We start from the raw sequence: 19,393 nt of genomic DNA, 5'->3' as shown, positions 1-19,393 counted from the left end.
GTAGGAGCAGACAATACATAGAGAAACTTGCAGAATAAATGTGCATTAAAATACTTTAAAATATTATTGAAGTAGATATGAAATTACCTATTTAAAGTAGATTTGATTATGCAAGAAACATCTAGTGCTTACGCAATGTAATGCGATCAGTACACAATAGCTGTTTCTCGAAGTTGGTCATACATGTAAACATTAATTTTTGTATTCCTTTGATATTATAGCATTTATACAGAAAAAAACTCAAAGTATATTTAGGTTCCAATAGTTTATTAATTCAAATACATCAAATTAATTTAAACATGTGTTTCTCCCCTCCATTGTTAGTTGGTAGTCTGATACAAAGTTTCCTAAATGCTAGGATAACTAATGTAAAGTTTCTACTAGTGAGATAAAGCGCTCTGCACACGACACAGAGCAGCATTGTGCCACCTTGAGAAGTCCATTTTTTAAAAAATGATTAGTTAAGTTGGAATTTCAGTGCCATGTCAAGCTCCTCAGTCTTTGAGAGGGTGTAGCAGTTACCTTTCACAAAACCGTTTTCCATTTATGAAAATAATTTGCTATTCCAAAAATAAATCGTTCCAAACAATGTCAATTCTTTGCTTCTCCTGGGAGATTTCCACAGATGTCGTCAGTCTTTCAGAACTGCAACGTGGCCATTTTTCATATAAACCAGACAGCAATAATTTAAACAATATGGTATGGAGGGCAACAACTCCATCTTCTCCTCACCCCTCGCCTTGGTGTTCACTGCCCTCCGATTGTCCCTAAATCTTTCCCATGTAAATTCCCCAACCCATATTCACGGCCATCTCCTTGACCCTGCCACCTCTCGGTCTTGCTAGTCCATTGTATCAATTAAAGTCCATCTCTGTTCACTTGCTTGTATCACTCACTAACCACATCCCTCTTCCAGGCCCCAATCTTACCTCCTCCTGTATTCGTCCCTGGAAAAAGCTATCCCTCTATTTACTTACAATTGCATTTTCAAAATCCCAGCTGTCTGGCCTCTGGTCTTCCATTATCATAACATCTCTGCAGCTACTAGGCTGGATTTTGTCAGAGGAGTTGTGGCTTCGACCACATGCCAGAGAGGGGGGAGGGGGCAATACCACCTCAACTGTAAGTGGGAGCCACAAACAGACCCTGTGACAATCAAGCAGCTAATGAGCAGCCGTCAGGGCTCCTGTCCCTTTAAGGGATAAGATCCCACCTCCAAGAGCTGCTGGCACAATTTGCATCTGGGCAGAAGGGCCACTGTCTACCTTTCCCACCACTACCAGAATGCCATTGTGGAAGGCGATGTCCCTATCCTCCCAATTTCCTCACCTCTACCCCACCCCACACACACCTGCCAGACTATTCCTGCAGACCCCGTAAAATTCAGGCCACCCAATTTGCTCTCCGCACCTTCAACTCCACCTTTGATGTCATAGTCCCCAATAAAACCATTACTCTCCCACACCGGCCATTTCCCTGACACAGGCCTTATCTCTGCTCCCTCAAGTCCATGAGATGCAGACTTGAAAGGCTGTGTTAGAAAACTGCTTTAGATGTCCACTGCCAGATCTGGCTGGACAACTTAAAACACAATTTGGTTCTGCACTCGTATGCCAGAGCAGTTCACTATTTCAGGATCATGCGGGAATACAAAAAACAACTAACCCTGGCCTCTTTTCTCCGCTGCAAACAGTCTTCTCAAACACTTCTCTCGTTAAAGGTGAGAGTAGAGGGGAAATGTGTGAAGAGCTCGAACATTTGTCACCAAGATCAAAATCATTTGATCAACTGCCTACGCCACACCTCTCCGTTCCACTAGCCCGCCTGGCCAAACTTGACTATTTCAACACACTCCTAAGGTTGCCCAGAACTCTTCTGCCCTTATTTTAACTAGCACTAAGTCTTGTTCAAGGTCCTGTATTCCAATCACGCAACCTCTTGATTTTAAAATTTTCATCCTCGTTTTCAAATCCCTCCATGACCATGCCCCTCAATATTTGTAATCTCCTTTCACCCTCACCAGTAAGATGTTGTAATTTCCTCTCATCCCGCAATGAGGTATCTACTCTCCTCTAACTCTGAGCATCCCTGATTTTAATCATTCCACCATCAGTGGCCACAACTTCAGTTGCCTAAGCTCTTGAATATCCTTACTGCCTCTCTACCTCACTTTCCTCTTTTAAGGCACTCTTACCTCTTTGAACAAGCTTTTGGCTATCTGACCCAATATCTCCTCATGTGGTTCAGTGTCATATTTTGTTTTATAATGCTCCTGTGAAGCGCCTTGGGACATTTTACTATGCTAAAGGTGCTTTACAAATATAAATTGTTGCTGTTTCTACTAATCTCACAAATGTTGAGTTTCCAGCAGAGTTCACTGGATAAAGGCTACATGTGCAAAGCCTCCCTGCCACCCAATTTCCAAGGGGCACTGAGGTCAACTGTTCTACTTACACTGCCCAGCAAAGATTTGCCAACCACATACCATGTTGACTTGTGTGCAGTCTTGTGTGCTTAATGGGTAAAGAAACATAACACATTACAATAATTCACAATGTGTGTCAAATTTATACAACATCTTGGAAACTGAGGATTAAATGCACGTAAAACTTTTTTAGAAACTTGTTATACTTGTTCTTTATATAAATGTATTTTCCTTTTTTTAGTCCTGTGAAATATAGGGCAGTGTGACTTTCCACAAATCACTTGCAGACAAAAAACTGTTTACACAGGTCTCTCTAACCCCATCCAATTATACTGGTTATTGAAGTATAGATTGTCATGTATCTACTAACCACTTTTTCCAGAGTGACAGTAATATAGAAAGATATCCCAATGTATAACTCATGCATTCAAATATATAAATGATGCACCAGAGCAGTTAGAAACCAACTTAGCAATGTTTTAACAATGCTTCAATTACCATGCATGGTTTAACTTGTGTAACTGACACAGTACTGAAAATTTACACCCAAATATTTAATCTCATGTACTCAGAAGCAATTATTCTTTGGGTTTCCATGTGGTCATGTCACTCATTCTCCACAACAGATTTGACACCATGTAAATTTCGGTGGGGGGGGGGGCGGTCTTTATATTGACAACTTGAAATAAAATTGTTGGCCAGACTAAGTGGTGGAACATGACCACTTGATGCATCCAATTTTATTTTCAAACATGGTAATGTTTCCATGACACCATTTTATATATGCGAGTGCTATTTTAATTTGTGACTGCCGCCGGACAATCTTTTTAAAACAGATTTTTGGAACATAATGAACTATTTCATAAATACACAATTCTGTAAAATCTAGCTAAGTTAGAAAAGTTTCATACACAAACTTCATTACCTATCTGCAAATCCTGATACACAATATCATAATATTTGTTTTTAGAAAAATATCAATCTTTTAAAAATGTGTTTTACAAAACAATGAACACCAAAAATACTAATAACACTTAGGAATCTGCAATAATAGGGCTCAACATTTAAAATGTGGAACTTTTTGGCATTAAAAAAAATCAGATTAACCGCCAGTAATTTTAACATTTTGAAGCAACACTGTCAGTTCAGTATGGAAAGACAAATTATAGGACAGCATATCATTTATAATACACATGGTCATGGACTTCCCTAAATGTACAAAGATCATTTATTTTCACTTGATAATGTGGATTAAAATTACAATGGGAGACGTCAGGGACATATTTCAGTTCAGAGAGATAAAGAACATGATCAGAAAAGTATTCCCCCCACCCTAAAACATTTTCATTCTAGAGAAATGCATGCACCAAAAAATTAAAAAGGCAACAATTTGACATTATAACACTTGTTACCAACTTTATGTGGCAACCCACCCTTGTAATCACACTTCCTGTAAACTTATGCATTAAGTCAAATTTTAAAGTGCAAACTATTTACAGGTTACCTGGTCTTGATAAATGCACACCCTTGTCCCAATAACAGTGGTTATACAACTAACCAACTGTATTAGTGGTAGAGTTTTTTTGCTGTCAATTACTAGAGTAGTCTGCGCAATTGCACATTAAGTGTTTATCTGCAACTGGAAGTTGTCAAAAAAAAATCCATACTCCTCAAATTTCCTCAATAGGAGCACTACCAACCAAACATGTACTCCATGGCTTTGGAAACAAGGCTCTCATCTTTTCTAGGGGTCTGCCTGTCTGAAACCACCTAAAACGAAGAAAGGGAAGGTATTATTAGATTTAGCTCAAACTACACATTAAATACCAGCAGTAACTTCCAGTTTTTCCTCATGTACCTGATAGTCACTGCTAGAAGCTTTGTATGCTGCAGCCAGAGGCCTCATTGTGGTTGTTCGTGGTGTGCTTGGCGACTGTATAGGTGTACCCACAGCGTTGCTAGGAGGACTAAAGACTGAGAAGGGTGTTCCATAAGCTCTATCAGCTGTCTCCATAACACTCTGCAAAACAAAAAAAGGTACGTATTTGTCACCATTTTCTATCCTCGTTTCTGTCTGTATCTTCAAAATTCAACCATTAAACTTTAGGCAAGTTAGCTGCAAGGGACATTTTTTTCCATGTACCCCCCAACTACCAGCATACCATAAGGTAGTCAAGAAATTTGACTACTTTCCCATTGGCAAGGAATGGGCTGGGAATAGACACAGTAAAATATTTTTCTGTCAAAGATCTCTAAACATCGAGTGTCATGAGGTGATTTTTGATTTCTCCTTTTCCCCTTCTTCACCTGAACATGTTTCTTCTTTTACCTGAACGGTGAACAACAGTGACAGCAGGGAAACTAGGCAACTTCCAAACCCAAACAAATTAATGTAATATGAAGAACTAGGAACTACTGATTACCTATAAGTCTTTTACAAAAACAAATTCCAAAGTAATCAGCAGCCAGTTATAGACGAATGTGTAGTCAAGATGACTTTGACAAAAAGGCATCTCATTATCCATGCTCTTTAAACGACAACACTTGAATTTATTTAAGGCCTGTGACATTGTAAATCCTCCCATGACACTTCACAGGAGAGCTATCAGGCAAAATTAGCCATCAAGCCAGAGATTTTCAGACAGGTGTCCAAAAGGCTGATTAAAGATACACATCCAGTGCAGCAGCATTTTCCCCAAAGCCTCTTCACCATGGGTTTCATCAATAAATTGTCCAAAAACAGTGTGACTTCCGTTTAAATTTTCAGAGTTGAAACTTTATACTATCAGGACCACCAATTTCAGCAACGCACCTTATCGATGCATGGCTTCACTCCAACCATGATAGCTTCTCCAAAAATCTTCCCATCTTTACTTAAAGCTTTCCTGGCCTGCAGTTTAGACTGATACTGAATATGCATCCAGTTTCCATTGTTTGACATCTGAATAATATTCCAGCAAAAAAGAAAAATCAGATTTAAATATAAAATGACTTTAAAAAAAGATTGCTGTAAACAAGATGTTTTCTCAGTTTTACTGTAGATTGTGTCAGATAGGTAAAAATCCCATATATAAATCAGAATCATAATCAGCAAAATTAAGAAGTTTATAAAGGAAAACATGTGAAAGAAACACAACGTCAAATTGTATATTGACAGGGTAGCATTCATTTGCTTTGTTCTAATGTATGCACAGGACTAGGGAAAAACCAATTGGGTTCATTTATCATAGTTTATATTTTAATAAAAATCAGAATCTAGTTTCAGAATATCTTAGTTTCAAGCACCTACACTGCACTATGCTAAAGGTGTTAGCCTGAACAATGATTCTGTCTAGACTGAATCTAACCAAGTGCTGAGACTCCCATGTTTCTATTACGGAACCAAAATGGTTTAAATCTTTAATTTCTGGATCACAGCACTATAATTGTTTAAATGAATGGGGGCAGATCATATGGGTGAATGGGAGTATTTGGAGAGAGGATGAGAGGGAAGCACAGAATGAACAGAAAAGAATCATGGCAGTCTGTACAGTGCATCTTAACAATGAAGCTAATGCTCTGATCCAGATTATTCAATTGAGTGGGATACATTGGTTGAATGCTTTATTTTTGGAGGAGAGCAAAAGGAGATAGGAAGGCACAGGAGGGTGAAGGGCACTTTGTGATGACTTAAAGACAACAAACAACAGTGGAAAGAAATATAGTCGATGTTATTGCCAGTCATCTACAAAAATGCAGAATTTTGACAACCTCACAAAGGGTATAAAAAGGCTCCCCCCCCAATAAGTATGGAACATAAAATTACACAGCAACAGAAAAATAGTACTGAAAATCAGCAACAGAAAGATTAATATTTAACAATTTAGTGTTTTACTGAACTAATTTCTAATGACTACAATATAATTAATTAATTATCCATTTCTGGCTTCAGTCACTAAAAGAATCAGCATCGGTGTGCACAGAGAAACAGCTTCAGAATTTAATTAACAATTCAAGGAAATTACTATGTATTTTGCTGACACCAGCAAATCTTTGGCTTTCTGTTGCCATCGTCACAGGAAAAAAAAGTTTGCCAATGTGGGGCACTGTGCAACATGTTCAGCTTCACAGTAAAGCTCTTTAAAGTGACTCAGGAAAATGCACAGACATTTGCTGAATATTTCAATGGCTAAAATGTCAATGGCTTCAGCCTGGCTCATGTGAATAAAAACAGTGTAGCAGCCTATTGCAACTAAGCTCCCATTATGTTCAGTTCATTGAATAAGGGCACCAATTTATTGACTGGATCCACAAGGAATGTTTTCCAAATATGAATCCAGTTTCTAAATAGAAAGTATGAATAATGTTAAACATAAACATCCACACTTTTCAAAATCCACACATTAAACTGTTCGCACATGTATGTCTGTGCGGGGTAGGGCGAGAGGGGTCAATTACAATGAGTCTGCAGGGTGGGGGGGGTGAGAAGCTTCACTGAGTTTTCTGTCACTAGGGAATATGGAGAGTTTGGCTGCCACTTACATCAGTTCATAAAATGACATTTTTACTAAGTGCTTTAAAACACAGATTTCCATATTTTTATATTATATGCTGATACAAAAACTTCAATAATTATATACTGAATGTTACTGTGCATGTTTCTCACTGTTGTTTTTGCTGGTAGCAGGAATCACGTTAAATTTCAGGTGTTAAAATAGGGTCACTTTGGAAAATAGTCTGGGAAACACAGGACTAGTGCACACTAATGAAACTAAAATAACTATGCTGAGCATTTTACTAAAGTCATTTTCAGTGATTTAAAATAAGGTCATTCACAGATGATGGACAAGACACTTATTAAAAAGGCTTTTTTTGTGATAAACCGAATTTCAGCTGTACTAATGAAACCACCAGGTTACCACTTAAATAGATCAAATTTTTTTTTTAACATAAGGAAAATGAAACAATTTTGTACTACGCTGGTTCGTGGGAGATCTTACATTTGTGATTACACAAATAAGTTTGGCAGAAACTCGAACCATAACTTCACTTCAGAAAATCAGTGCAATTACACTCAGTCTGATGATTGCACCCAAAGTGGAAACTCCACCCCACTAAATTTCAGAATCAAGGGCTCCTAGAGTTCACAGAAAAGTTCAATCTTTTTACACCAAAGAAGAAATTTGCCCATAATGTTTAAGCAATATTTAGGGAAAATACACTGTCCCAAACAGCAATAAACTTACAGCAACTAGAAAGCTTAATCAGTTTGCAAAGCCTTACCACATGCTTTAAAATGTTTCCATATTGTGCAAACTGTAGAAGGATATATGAAGCAGATGCTGGTGGAAACCTGCAATGAGATTTTTCTTTGCATAATTAATCTTATTCCCAATGTAGGTGAATAACAGATCAGACTAAAGTTAAAACCCCAAGTTCAGGCACTAACAATGACTAAGTTCTTGTAAGAGCAGAAAACAACTTCCAATCACTCGAATGTGTTTCTTTTTGGAATTAAATACCTCAGCTTTTCTTTTTGCAGTCATATATATACTCCACCCAGGCAAGTGAACTGTTTCCAATACTACATCAAGTCAGCTGCTCAGTCTCCACCTGACATCTCTTAACAGTAAAGCAGCAAAGATTGGAAACTAGTTAGTGAAAGAGAAATTATGTAGTCTACTGTTGTCATAGCAACACACATGCTATGCCAATCTTTGGCTGGATTCTAGTTAGCACTTAATGGCATTTCTGAAAGGACCAGATATTACTCAGTTACAAAACTGCATTTAAAAATGAGGTCATTCGTTGCAAAGCATAAACCTACAGCCTAAAATACTGGGTTTTCTAATTCAACATCCCAGAGTTAGAACACTACTGAAATTACAAGTCTCAAATTTAAATGGATAAATCCTTGGTGAAATATAAGGAACAGAATGATCCTCACATAAAATAATTAGAAGACAGGTTAACAATTTATAGAAATCCTCACTGAAAATTTAGACAAAAAACTGCAACAGTTGAAAGTGTAATTTTGTAACAGTAACTTAGATAAGGACCATCAAGAAATCTTTCACTTCTTCCACTCATCCTCCAAAGTGCCCTTCAGACAAGACGGTAATGCTAGTCAATTCAGCTATATGATTTGAAATTGTTACCTAATCATGTAATCCACGCACATGTATAGAAAGGAAGCTTGGTTCACTTCCAATGGTCCACCAGCAAACCAGAGGACAGAAAATTTCCACAATGAAGTCAATGCAATTGGGTCTGATCAGTAACCTAGGGATTCCACCTTAATCGACCAGTTCAAAAATTCTCACTATCGAAACCAGGAGAATACCTAACAAGGATTTTTTTTTAAAAAACGAGTCAATGTAACCCGACTCATACTGACAAAAAAGTGTGAAAAAGTAAGATATCAGTTCACCACAAGCAGCTTGTCAGCAAAACGAAGCCCATGGGATAAAAGGGGCAATAACATGGATACAAAAACCAGCTAAAGGATAGAGCTGTTTTAGATGGATGTTTTTAGAAGAGGTATACAGTGGTGTTCCCCAAGGATCGGTACTAGGACCACTGTTGTTTATGATTATACGTTAATAACTTTGAGATACAAAGCACAATTTCAAAAGTTGCAAATGATATGCTATTTGGAAGAAATAGCCTGCAAGACAACATTGACAAGCAGGTGAAATGGGTAAACACATGGCAGACAATATCCAATGTAGAAAGCATGAAGTGATATAGTTTGGGAGGAAGAATGGAGAAAGACAATACAAACTAAATGGCACAATTTTAAAGGATACGTAAGAACGGAGACACTGGGGTGGGGGGTGGAGTGTTTGCGCACAAATCTTTGAAGGTGACAGGACAGATTATAAAGCAGTTAATAAAGCACGTATGATCCTGACTTTTATAAACCCACAGAGGCTTATTAAGTCAGGACGTTATGCTAAACCTATACAACAAGCTAATTCAATCCCAGCATTGGGCAGTGTCCAATATCAAGCACCACATTTTAGGAAGAAAATGATGACTTTGGAGAGGGTACAGCAGAGATTTACTAAAATGGTTCCAGTACTAACGGATTCCAGTTACACGGATACACGAGATAACTGGTTTTTCTCTTTAAAGTACAGAAGGCTAAAAGGACGTGATGTGTTTAAAATCATGAAGTGTAAAAAAGAGAAACAGTTATCAATGGCTGATGGATCGACAGTCAGAGCGCATAGATTTAAAGTGGCTGGAGAAAGAACCAGAGACTGCATGTAAGTAGGCATGTAAGTATATTTTGTTTTACAACATGGTTGGTTAGGGATTTGATGTACAATGCCACATAAGGGAGATGGAAACAATCTAAAGTAGCATAAGGAAATTGAATAAATACTTGAAGGAGAAGGAATTGCTGGGATATGAGAAAGACTGCTAGAATGGGGCTAAAACCAGTGCAACAAAACAACGTATCTATACAGCATCTTTAAAGTAAGAAAACATTCCAAGGTGCTTCACAGGAGAATCAGGAAACAAAATATTACACCCAGACATACAAGGAGATATTAGAGGTTAGATGCCCAAAAGCTTAGTCAAAGAAGTTAGTCTAAAGAAGGGTCTTAAAGGAGGAAAGTGAGGTACAGAGGTGGAGGGGTTTAGGGAGGGAATTCCAGGCCTTTGGTCCTAGGCAACTGAAGCAAGTCTGGAGCAATTAAGATGAGAAGAGTTCAAATATTTTGGAGGGTTGTGGGGCTGGAGATTGGAAGGGGCGAGTCCATGGAGGGATTTAAAAACAAGGACAAGAATCTTAAAATCAAGACACTGCTGTACCAGGGGCATTGGAGCAGGATTAGGCCATTTGGATCCTAACCAACTGCACCCAATGTGGGGTCCACCAGGAGCCAATGTAGGTCAGCAAGCACAGGGGAACGGGACATGTGCAAGGTAAGACACAAGCAGCAGAGTTTTGAATGGTCTCAAGTTTACACAGGAGAGAATGTGAAAGGTCAGTCAAAAGTGTATTGGAATAGTCAAGCCTAGAGGTAACAAAGGCATGAACAAGGGTTTCGGCAGCAAATGAGCTAAGACAGGGGTGAATTCAGGCAATGTTACAGAGGTGGCAATAGGCAGCCTTAGTGATGGCATGATTATGTGGTTGAAAGCTCAACTCAGGATCAAACATGATATCAAGGCTGCGAACAATTGATTTAGTCTTCGTATTACAAGGGCAAGGATGGAGTCAGCACCTAGGGAATCGAGTTTGGAGCTGGGACTGAAAACAATGGCTTCAGTCTTCCCTTTATATTTAATTGGGGGAATTCCTCCTCACCTGATTGTAACATATACATTAAGCTCTCTATATATGCACATGCTTTTCCTCAAAAACTGTGTTACATGAAACTTGCAAACTTAATTATTTCAAGGTTTAAACATTCTCAGCAAATAATGAAGCAACTCCAAATTCAGGGCTATTTTATGCTACAGTATGGTGACATCTGGAATGTCTTTGGGTTTTACAAATTCTGAAGGATGCAAAGTCATTTGATATACAATCTATACACACACACGCGCAAGTAAATCTCATTCCATCGGGAACTAAAAAGTTGAACAATTTGATTCTCATCTGTATGCCCAGACAAGCAGAGTTTCTACAATTCTAGGAGAGAATACAAATCATACAAACCCAAAAACTGTAATCCAAGTGTCATCTAAGTGATCATCAGATGTAAGAGATTCGCCTTGAGTGTAGAAGGGATCTGCCTGTGCAGGAGAAAGAGTGGCCTTTCTGTGTTGGCCAATAGTGGTTGGACTAAACATACCAGGACCTAAGGTAGAAAGGAAATGTTTACTATTTAAGTGCACCCTATGGAAGCAATTTAACCGTGCTCCTATTCGCAACATGAATTATCGAACACAAATATAAAACAAATGCACTGTTCCTTTATTCAGCAATAAACAAAACTGAGCTTTATGGAATCAACTATCACATGTCATCTGGAAGCACAAAGACCGCAGAAAATTTTGAAGAAAATGATCTTGGACTTGGGAAAATCCCACCAATTGTCCTCAGTATTTGAACTCCATTGGCAAACTTCAAGTCCTAAATTCTTGCACATTATGTGCAAATAAAGTGTATTTCCATTCAGAAATGGATTTAAGACATTTTCCTTATGGTTATGATGTGAGATGTTGCAAATTAATATGTTCAGAGGTACACCTTTGTAAACTTAGTCATTAGCTTTGTCATTTTAACATTTTACAATCAGCAACAGCACACACAATCTAGAGGACAATTTATTGAGGAGATACCACGTCACTAGTAGCAGTGATTTGAAACACTAGGCAGCAAGTTACTCTGGGGGATTTATAACCTCAAACATCTAATGGCATTAGCAGAGATATCTACTTCCAACACCAGATTGTTCAAAGTATCACATTCACACAGCAGCCTTTTAGAAGTCTCCTGGTCCCAGAGTGTTGCCCTCACCCAGGGCAGTTGCTTTGGCTAGTAACTATTTGAGGCCCCTAAAAAAATGGAGAGATCCTAGATTTACCAAAGCCCTTTTCAACTGACAGCTCTTTGGGCAAAGGCTTCATCTCATAGGTTTAAAGGGTCAATTAACAGAAGCAGTCTCAAGACTGGATTTTCATTTTGCACCCAGCAGAAAAAGGCTGTGTATACATTAAGGAATAAGCCAGCATTTCTTTGAAGGGTTAAACTATTGGAAGGATTTTGTGTCTACAGAGCCAAAGGTACAGAGAAGGCAAGTTATATCTATAATCTTAATATGTCAAGAGTAAAGAATCCTACATATTTTCACTGTGAAAATTGTGCACTCTTTGCTCATATATTGTTAGTAAAGAAACCACTTATAGATTTGATGAAGACTGCAAACCAGTAAGACTTGTGTTATTTACCAAGAAACTGTAAATGTCTCAGTGAATAACTACACTGACTGTAAACATACCCGATCCAGGCGTTAATAAGTTATTTCCAGAAAGAGGAGTTTGAACTTTTGAAACATTAGCCTGCAATTAAAAAGAAGTCCAATAAGAAATTATCTTAAGTAATCTTAAATTTAATTCACAGGCAATCATGATTCACACTTCTGGCAATTTCTTATGTAGAACTACACAGTGCTGTGGCAGGAAAAAGAAAGACAAGAAAAAGTGGAGTAATTCCTTGTAACATCCAGGTACACCAAATCATTGGAAAACAACACTGCCAGACATTTGGAAGCAAGGCGTACATCCACCTCACCACATTCAATATATGGCATGGAGAGTTTATGCAAAATGATGAAGAAACTACTTTTGAAAGAGTAGATTTGTTGCCTTAAAAATCACTGCAAAAGGACATTCAAAAGTAGTGAATGATGGCAGAATAATAACTGAAAAACACACACTTTTCAGACATTAAAACATTATCAAATTGCAGTGTTGTTCCAATATCTATCTAATAGTAGCCAGAAAATTCCCTGCAACAGCTGTCGTTCACAGCCCCTAACCATTACCTGACAAACTCCACACTTCAAATGTTGACTCTATCCATCACCCTGGTAATTGTCTGAGAACCAGGCTGTTCACAACGTGTGTGTCATATTTGGCCCCCAGGAGAGCTCCCAACCCCAAATCCAGACCATCACTAAGACCGCCCATTTCAAACTCTAACGTCACCTGACTTTGCCCCCTCTCAATTTATCTGCTGCTGAAACACTCACCCATGCCTTTGATATCTAGTGATTTGATTATTCTAATGCACCATGAGCCAGCATCCCACATCCTATCCTCCGTAAACTTGACATCAAAAAATCTGCTGCCCATGTCTTGACTCACACCAGATCCCATTCATCCATCACCCCTGTGCTCACTGACCTACACTGGTTCCCACTTAAGCAATGTCTCCATTTTAAAATTCCCATACTTGTTTTCAAATCCTTGCATATTTCTTTAACTTGGTCCAGCCCTGCAACCCTCCAAGATATCAACATTCATCTAATTCTGGTCTCTTAGGCATCTTCAGTTTTAATCCTGCTCTACTGGCGGTCATACCTTCAGCTGCTTGGGGCCGCAAGCCACTCCACCTCTCTACCCTGCTTTCCTCCTTTAAGAGGCTCCTTAAAACCTACCTCTTTGGCCAAGCTTTTCTGCAGTGTTCCCTTTATAAATTAAAATGCAGCATGTGGCCAGTTTTTTTTCAGTGTGCAGTCCCTTTAAATTTTATGCAGCCACATCGCCTAGCAAGGCCTGTATAGCATCTTCCAAGTTGCTATGCAGCCGCACCCACTCAGTTTAGTGAGAACATTAATCATCTGTCCTTAAGCAGCTCATTGTCAAATTTTGCTTTAGGGATGTCCTGTGAAGCATGCTGCTCTAAACTCCCCCTAAGATATAGTCACATTCAATACAAATGAGGTACAGAAAAAGGGTGAAAAACCACTTGTATCTAGCACCTTACCAGTTGTCGTGAATTTAAGGGTGAAAGTCCAGCTCTTGAATTTCCCAAATCATCATATAAACTACGAACTGGTGGTGCGCCACACTTATCTTTTGGAGTGGGTACAACTGGTTGAGGAGGAGTGCCTCCTGAATTTGAATGAAAAACGATGCTTTTAATTTAGAAGAAATCTTCACTATGGCAGATCTTTTAATAACAATATAAAAACTGAGCAATTTAAAGTAATTCATATTTATAGACACGAAAAAAATAAACCCCACTGAAAAATAAAACCCAATAGATCTGACTTGAAATTGCGTAACTATATCCAATGTCACTGCCCAAAACCTTCACTTCATCAGGTGTAAGATTGAGACATAATCAAAGCCCAAAATTTTAACGGAACATTTATGCAATTTCAAAATCTAGACCCAATCATTACTACTTAGCCATTCCCAATGTCAATGTCAGATTGAAAAATTTGCAGATCACAGCTTAGTGCCTAAGCGCCATATTATACAACCCTATGAAAGCATGCAACTAGAAGCACCGCTTTTAACAGAGCAACATGCAATGATGATAACTGCAAATCAGTTTGTTCCTATAAATACATATTATTAATTTACTAATAAAACTGTTAAATATCTAAACATGAACCCACCCACCACCAGGTATGTATTAAATAAAAAGTAAAAATGAACTTTCCAAGTACAGCTGAAAAGTTTGACTCAAATGTCAGGATCATTTTTGTCAACTATGTTGCTTCAACCCACTTACCTCCAAAGGGAGATCGCACATCTGTTATTCCTGCCAAAGTGCCACAAAAGTTCCGTGGCTGAGGAGTTACAGGGGATGGTAAATCTCCCATTAAGAAACCAGGTAAAAACTGAGCACCAGCACCTGGCTTAGGAGATGTTGGAGATCCCAATGCCATTGGTTCAGATCCTATAGTTAAAAAGAAATCACGAAGTGTGTATGTGTTTGTATGTATATTATATATCTTAAAAGGACAGAAACAGACTTGCAAGAAATGTTACGGAGAGAAGATTTCAAGGAAGAAGAGGAAGGAAGAGAATGTCAATGTTGGATGGCTTGAAAATTGAAAGAAATTAATTGCAAATGAAAAAAAAAACTGGCTCAGGATAGAGAGATATGGAAAGGCTATTCTGGGCCAAGGGCCTGCCTTTGGGCACAGTACACATAATGATGATGATATACCAGTATATATATTACCTGAATGATTTAAACATTTCATTTTTGGGAGGGTTGGTGTAAACAATTCTATGAAACAGTCAGCCCAATACATAGCTAGAGTGAAAAAGACAAATAAGGTCCTTGCCAATATTATCAATGGACTGAAACCAAATCAAAAGTTCCAGGTTGGGTATAAAAGTATTATTACCTTTGATTCAAGTTACAAGAGACAGCAACTTCGTTGTTCACATGAAAAGGAATTCAAGTTACAAGAAAACTGCACTTGTTTTATTTTGAAGGAATCCAACTGAAGTTGGAGGCGAAGAGAAATACAAAAGGTGATCCATTATTGGGGGGTGGGAAGAGGGCCAATGGTTCAAGAACATGTTAAAAATAACCATAAGAAATGCCACGGACAATCGTGAAAATAAGCAAATAAATACAATTCTCCAAAATGTTAGAAAGCAGCAAGGAACTGTTCAAAAAGTTTTCTATTCAATTTGCTATCAAAATTTCCTCTCAGAATTCATCACTTAGCAGCCGCAGAAGTTGTAAATTTGAAAACAGGAGTCCAATATGTGGCTCCAAAGTACAACTTCATTTTAAGCAATTCATCCCAAGGAACTAATTATAATTCCCTTCCTCCAGACTTCTGCACAAGCATCAACCTATGCGCATTCCCACATAGCCAGAGGCCAGTGATTTAAGGTGGATGTGAAGAAAGTGGTGAATTCCATTGTGAAGTACAATTTAGTCTAAAGAAAGCTACTGTGTATCACAGGAGTAATTCAAACCTACTCAGCAACTCGTGATGTAGATTAAAGTCTGAATACACCTACGAGCCCTACCGATAACTCGAGGGAAGTTTCTGTGTTGCAACCACATGTTCGACTTATTAAGGCCATCAGTGCTATTTCTCTCCCAACTCCCCACTCGTTGTGTCGTGGACCTGAAACCATTAAACAATTTGGTTCCGATTACCTAATCTTTATGTGGGATTGCAATGCAGAGCGATTCCGTCAGTCTGCTTTCGATTCAAATTCATTGCTAGGGGCTGAACAGGAAGTATGTTTGGGTCCAGTAATAAAGCGCAGGAAGCACTTCGTCTCATTAGCTTTACACACACTTTAAAAAAAACACAGCCTGCTAGCTGGCCCTTGTTTAGAAGCCACAGGCATCACATGGTGTCACTTATTTCCCTGAATTTGCTGTTTCAATTCTATTATTTCTGAACCTGTTTATGTCGCAGTAACAGCCTTGGTTGGCCACCCGCGCCTTAAATTTTCGCACCGTCCCCGTGCCCCATGTGCCTGGGATTGACGACCCCCGACCAACCAGGAATCCTGCCTGCCGCCCAAGGTGGAATAATCCTTGTGAAATATTAGAGCATTGCACCGTCCACAACCCACTGCAGGTTACAATTCACATTAAAGACACGGTCGGTGCTGATTCAGAGCAATTTAAACTCTCCAGAGAGGGGAGAACATTACCTCCATTCAGCACCCAAATTCCAACCGGACTCAACTAGGCCCCGGTGAATAAACTGTAATCCTCACAAATTTAACCCCCCCCCCCCCCCGCCGCCGCCGCCGCCGACGAAAATAACAACCGCGTAAACCAAGTAAATTACAGAATATTAGGCCGCACTCTGGGCCCTGCTCCTACCTGGAATATGCAGGTTTTTAATGGTTGAAGAATGGGTGAGGGGCGGGGAGCTGCCCGGCGCCGCTCCACAATCTCCTCACTTCCCCACATCCATGTGAGCGTGCGCGGAGCGCTCACCTGCTTCCCCTCGCTCAGCTCCAGCCTCAGCAGCAAACAGCAGCCCCCCGACCTCCCCGCCCAAAGGGCGCCACCCCAAACACACCGCCAGAATCCCCTCAGTCACCACACCCCCCCCCACCGCAATCCCCTCCCCCACCACGGCAATCCCCTCCCCACCGCAATCCCCTCTCCCACTCTTCCCCCCCACCGCAATCGCCTCTCCCACTCTCCCCCCCACCGCAATCGCCTCTCCCACTCTCCCCCCCACCGCAATCCCCTCTCCCACCGCAATCCCCTCTCCCACCGCAATCCCCTCTCCCACTCTCCCCCCCACCGCAATCCCCTCTCCCACTCTCCCCCCCACCGCAATCGCCTCTCCCACTCTCCCCCCCCACCGCAATCGCCTCTCCCACTCTCCCCCCCACCGCAATCCCCTCTCCCACTCTCCCCCCCACCGCAATCCCCTCTCCCACCGCAATCCCCTCTCCCACTCTCCCCCCTGCCGCAATCCCCTCTCCCACCGCAATCCCCTCTCCCACCGCAATCCCCTCTCTCGCCCCCCCCCCCGCCGCAATCCCCTCTCGCCCCCCCCGCCACCGCAATCCCCTCTCGCCCCCCCCGCCACCGCAATCCCCTCTCGCCCCCCCCCCGCCACCGCAATCCCCTCTCGCCCCCCCCCCGCCACCGCAATCCCCTCTCGCCCCACCCCGCCACCGCAATCCCCTCTCGCCCCCCCCCCCCGCCACCGCAATCCCCTCTCGCCCCCCCCCCGCCACCGCAATCCCCTCTCGCCCCCCCCCCCCCGCCACCGCAATCCCCTCTCGCCCCCCCCCCGCCACCGTAATCCCCTCTCGCCCCCACCCCCGCCACCGCAATCCCCTCTTCCCCACCCCCAACAATCCCCTCCTCCCCAAAACGCACCTGTGGAATCCCCTCACCTCACCCCCAGATCCCCCGATTGCCCTCCCCACACACCACCCCCCCGCTACCCCGAGATCCCCACATACCACCAAGCCCCCACCCCGAGATCCCCACACACTACCATTCCCCCCCCCCCACCCCCCGAATCCCCTCCGCCCTCCAATGCATACCGGAATCCCTTTTCCCTAGAATCCCTTCTCGCTATTCAGAGCCCCACCCCCAAGTATCCCTCACTCCCTCGGGAGCCCCTCTGGGCACCCACACCCCCAATTCCACACGGGAACCCCTCCCGTCACCACCACCCACCCCGGGAACCCCTCCCGTCACCACCACCCACCCCGGGAACCCCTCTAGACACCACCACCACCCGTCCACCCCAGGATCCCCTCTCCCCAGCCCCCACACCCTCGGAATTCCCTCTCCCCACCCACCGGAATTCCCTATCTTCCTGCCCCCAGAATCACCACTCCCACAAACACTCACTGGAATCCACCCCCCCGCCCCCCCACCAGTAACCCCTTCCCCTTACACACACACATCCAGCAAAATCCCCTCCCCCAATGCACAACCCCCACCAAAATCCCCTCCTCCCCCAACACATGCCCCCCACCATCAGAATCCCCTACCCCTTAACCACACCACACCCAACAAAACCCCATCCCCAAACCAACCACCAAAATTCCCTCCTTCCCAGTACACACACCCCCCGCCCCCACCACCAGAATCACCTCCACCCAGACACACACCCAGACCAGAATCCCCTCCCTGCCATTGCAATCCCTTCCCACCCCCATTCCCCCACCGGAATCCCCTCCCCCACTCCAGAATCCCCCTTCCCTATGCCCCCCCCCCACACAATCCAACTTCACACTCCTCCTCTCCCCCACCCCCCCGGAATCCAACCCCACATTCCTTTTCTCTTCTTCCCCCCCCCCCCCCCCCCCCCGGAATCCAACCCCACATTCCTCCTCTCTCCCCCCTCGGAATCCAACCCCACCCTCCTCCTCTCCGCCCCACCCCACCCCACCCAGGAATCCAAAACCCAGGAATCACCCCCCTCCCCCACACACTCCCCCTCGTGATAGCGCGCGCTCCGCCCCCCCGCGCGAATCCGAATCTTACCTTGGAACTCCATGACAATAGGTTCGAGAACGTGGGCGACACATGGACCTAGGCAGCTTCTTCCTTCCCTAGCCCTGTCTCCCCCCCACCCCCCAACCCCTCCGCCCCTCCGCCCAGCCTCCAGCAGTAGTAACTCCTTCCGTCCCCACCACCAGCAGCAGTTTCTTTCCCTCCAGTAGCAGCAGCTCTGTCCACTTTCAAAAATGGCGGAAAATCTCCAATTGCAAGAGCGGAGCTGCACGATGGGAAAAGCGTCACTCACTTCACTCGGGTGTATTTCTTTGCAAGGGCTGGCGCTGAAAAGACTCAGCCTCCGCTTCGCTGACGTTGTTGCAACAACACCTCCTCGATCATTAGGCAAAAATAACAAGCCAACATATTGGAAGTACGTGCGGTAGTATTTATAAATGAGTGACAAAATGGAAAACGGGTTAAAATGATCTCCCATGGTGCTGTTCCGATGATTTAGAATTTGTGATGAGCATGGTGCCATACAAGGAATCATTTGAAAAGTTGAACGAAAAAGGAGCTATTTGGCCCGGAGAATCACGGAACAA

General features: G+C 42.2%; 1 protein-coding gene across 3 annotated transcripts; it reads right to left on the bottom strand.

Annotated features, from left to right (window-relative positions):
- Positions 1-250: 250 nt before the first annotated feature.
- nup35 (nucleoporin 35) lies at positions 251-18,912 on the bottom strand. Of its 3 annotated transcripts, none has more exons than XM_041201179.1 (9): positions 18,837-18,912; positions 14,613-14,780; positions 13,857-13,984; positions 12,367-12,427; positions 11,082-11,223; positions 7,688-7,757; positions 5,238-5,366; positions 4,284-4,445; positions 2,638-4,195 (listed from the first exon to the last, which is right to left on the bottom strand). In XM_041201179.1, the coding sequence occupies exons 1-9, from the start codon at positions 18,847-18,849 to the stop codon at positions 4,118-4,120; spliced, it is 951 nt and encodes a 316-aa protein (XP_041057113.1). In that variant the 5' UTR covers positions 18,850-18,912; the 3' UTR covers positions 2,638-4,117. The 3 variants fall into 3 exon arrangements, with proteins under 3 accessions (XP_041057115.1, XP_041057113.1, XP_041057114.1); XM_041201180.1 differs by lacking the exon at positions 18,837-18,912 and adding an exon at positions 16,695-16,872; XM_041201181.1 differs by lacking the exons at positions 12,367-12,427; positions 13,857-13,984 and having other exon boundaries at positions 251-4,195.
- Positions 18,913-19,393: the final 481 nt, after the last annotated feature.

Source organism: Carcharodon carcharias, chromosome 12 (assembly GCF_017639515.1).
Source record: "Carcharodon carcharias isolate sCarCar2 chromosome 12, sCarCar2.pri, whole genome shotgun sequence".
In the NCBI taxonomy this organism is placed as follows: Eukaryota; Metazoa; Chordata; class Chondrichthyes; order Lamniformes; family Lamnidae; genus Carcharodon; species Carcharodon carcharias.
This window is presented reverse-complemented; position numbering and strand designations above follow the sequence as displayed.

Bases quoted from the DNA above. Each gene is read 5' to 3' on its own strand.
- nup35 (XM_041201179.1), bottom strand. The intron at 11,224-12,366 runs GTATGTTTACAG...TTTCTACCTTAG, and splicing joins CTTATTAACGCCTGGATCGG to GTCCTGGTATGTTTAGTCCA. The intron at 5,367-7,687 runs GTAAGGCTTTGC...AATATTATTCAG, and splicing joins GAAACATTTTAAAGCATGTG to ATGTCAAACAATGGAAACTG.